Source organism: Trichechus manatus, unplaced genomic scaffold (assembly GCF_000243295.1).
Source record: "Trichechus manatus latirostris isolate Lorelei unplaced genomic scaffold, TriManLat1.0 scaffold00294, whole genome shotgun sequence".
NCBI lineage: Eukaryota > Metazoa > Chordata > Mammalia > Sirenia > Trichechidae > Trichechus > Trichechus manatus.
Genome location: NW_004444230.1, coordinates 170,046 through 172,460, shown reverse-complemented (window position 1 = coordinate 172,460; position 2,415 = coordinate 170,046). Strand labels below are relative to the sequence as shown.

The 2,415-nt window shown below is 43.6% G+C and overlaps 1 protein-coding gene across 1 annotated transcript in view; it reads right to left on the bottom strand.

Annotated features, from left to right (window-relative positions):
* Positions 1-2,415, bottom strand: part of PTGES3L (prostaglandin E synthase 3 like) — a 5,677-nt gene continuing 3,262 nt past the window's right edge. Inside the window, 4 exon segments of the mRNA XM_023725231.1 lie at positions 1-35; positions 250-277; positions 771-824; positions 1,536-1,625. Coding sequence (XP_023580999.1) covers positions 28-35; positions 250-277; positions 771-824; positions 1,536-1,625 — 180 coding nt within the window. The 3' untranslated portion in view covers positions 1-27.

The following is a 2,415-nucleotide window of genomic DNA, read 5'->3' as shown; positions in this document are numbered from 1 at the left end:
TCCTGCCATCTGATGCAGTAGCCATGGTCAAGTGCCTAGGAGAGAGAAGTAAAGCATGAAGGGGAACCTTAATAAAGAGCTTCTAAGAAAGTTCACAGATCCCAGAGGATCCTGGTGGACAGCCAAAGAGCTGACACCTGGTGGACAGCCAAAGAGCTGACAAAGGCCCGGGCCCTGGCTTTTCCAAATGACTGGAAGATAGCCACAGCCTCTTCCCCAACTTTATGCGGTCATAGAAAGCTAATTTACCTTTTGCATCAGTGCTGTCAGAATCATCCTGGGGAAGAAAAAGACAAAAGCGTTTGTAGGGTCTCAAATTCTACAGTGAACATTTGTGTTCACAAATGCTGCTCACTCCTTCCCGCTCTCGAAGATTTCTTTTGTGCTTTTCTAAACCACACGACCTCTTGGGAGACTAATGCAGAAGGATTTAAACTTTGAAAAATAAAATAAATCACTGGCACTCAATAAATAGCACTATGTCATATATATCATTTAGTTCAGAATTTCGATTAATGCTACTGTTCCTTGGAGCTGTAAAGATACTCAACAAGGACTGGTGCTGTTGAGTGGAGAAGCAGAGGAGAGGTAGGAAGGAGGAGGGTCTTGCTGGGATTGTCTAAAGCCTGAAGAAGAACACTCGGCCTCCCGTGTCAAAGTCAGATTCTGCTCACATACACTGAGAACTACTCTGTGTCAGGGACTGGGATAGGCCCTTATTTTTAAGGGCTAAAAAGAAACTGAAGGGTCAAAGGGCAGGCTTCGCTTACATCCAGGTCATCCATGGCAGGGGGAGGTCTCTTGGTGCTGACCTTCTTCAAAAGCTGGTGGGAAGAAAAACGTAGTCACAAGGGAGAAGAGGGGTGAGGGAAGATAAATTTGCATATTCATGGACCACAGGAAAACCTTCCCAGCCAGGGCCAGCCAGGCAACTGCCCCCTTCTTCAAAACCCCGAAACATCACTGGAATTAATTGGAGAAAAGTAAATTGATCCCCTTCTTAAAAGGAAAATTCAACACACACATAGAGCACACTCCTTACTAGTGCAGGTTAGTGTCTATTAGTGTTTTATGACTTGAATAAATACTAGCTGAAATTATCAAACCAAATTACACATGGCAAGATGCTATTTATTGCAAACCAGTGATTTACTTTCTGATGTCAATTTTATACTCTTACTTTGAGCTTCCCACAAAATTGTCTGGTTCAGAGGGAAAAAATTAACACAAAGAAAACAGAAGTGGGAACATGAGCTACAGAAAAGTGGGAAAATATTTTTCTAAACTTTGTAAGAACACAGGCTCTACTCTGAATAGAAAGTGAATCTGTTTATACAATTTTACTAATAGAAGTCATTTCTCTCACCTCTGCTAAACAAACATCGCACAAAATATGTAAAGAATATCACCACCAATGAGTAGCTTGCCTGGGGAGCTTGTATATTTCTGCTGGACCCTGGTGACAATCATCCACAAAAATGTGTAGAGAGATGATCAAGATGGGTAAGAAGCGGCAGGTGCTGTCTCTCTCTTACCTCTGCATAATGTTCCATGTGAGCCAGTTCCACCTCTTCATCCCCTTCCCAGTCTCTCCAGTTATCAAAGTCCACAGACAGCCATACTGGCTGAAAGAGGAAGCACAGAGAATCATAGGCCGGCAGGACAGTGGCAGAAGTGCATGGGAGAGGGGAGAAGAGTCAATTGGGGTACAGTTCTCCCAACAGCACCCCTTTAAATGCTAGCCCCCCTCCAAGCTGCCATGTCATCATCTTCATCCACAAAGACTCACTAGGAACCTACTAAGTGCCAAGCACAATGCTAGACATTGCAGAGGATAGAAAAAAGCATAGAAGTTCTGCCTTCCATGAGCTTACAGATTAACTAAGGAGATAACATATATTACAACTATATTATATGGCATCATAGGAGTCAAACAAGTGAGACAGACAAGCTCCATTCCTTGGAGTCAGAGAAAACCCTTCAAGATTCATGTTCCAAAGTTCTTACACTTAGGCAGTGAAAGAAGTTATTCACTCATTCATTTAACAGACATCTACTGAACACATACTATATACCAGACTCTGAGCTGGGCATTGGGATTATAAAAAGGGTTCAACACACTGTCCCAGTCACCAGGAAGTAAATAGGGGAGGGAGATATGAAAAAATCATTATAATACCATGGGAAAAGTGTGGTGATGGGGTTATGTAGGGAGTATCATGGAGTTACGGGAACCCAGGCTTCTTAGAGGAACAGGGCCTTGAAAGATGAGCTGCGTTAGGTGGACTGAGGGAATGGTGACGGAGGCTTTCCAGGAAGAAGGCACAGCCTGAGCAAAGGTACAGAGGTGAGAAACAGCCTGGTGTGTGCAAGAACTACAGGCAGTTTGCTGAGGCTGGAATGTAAAGCTGGAGA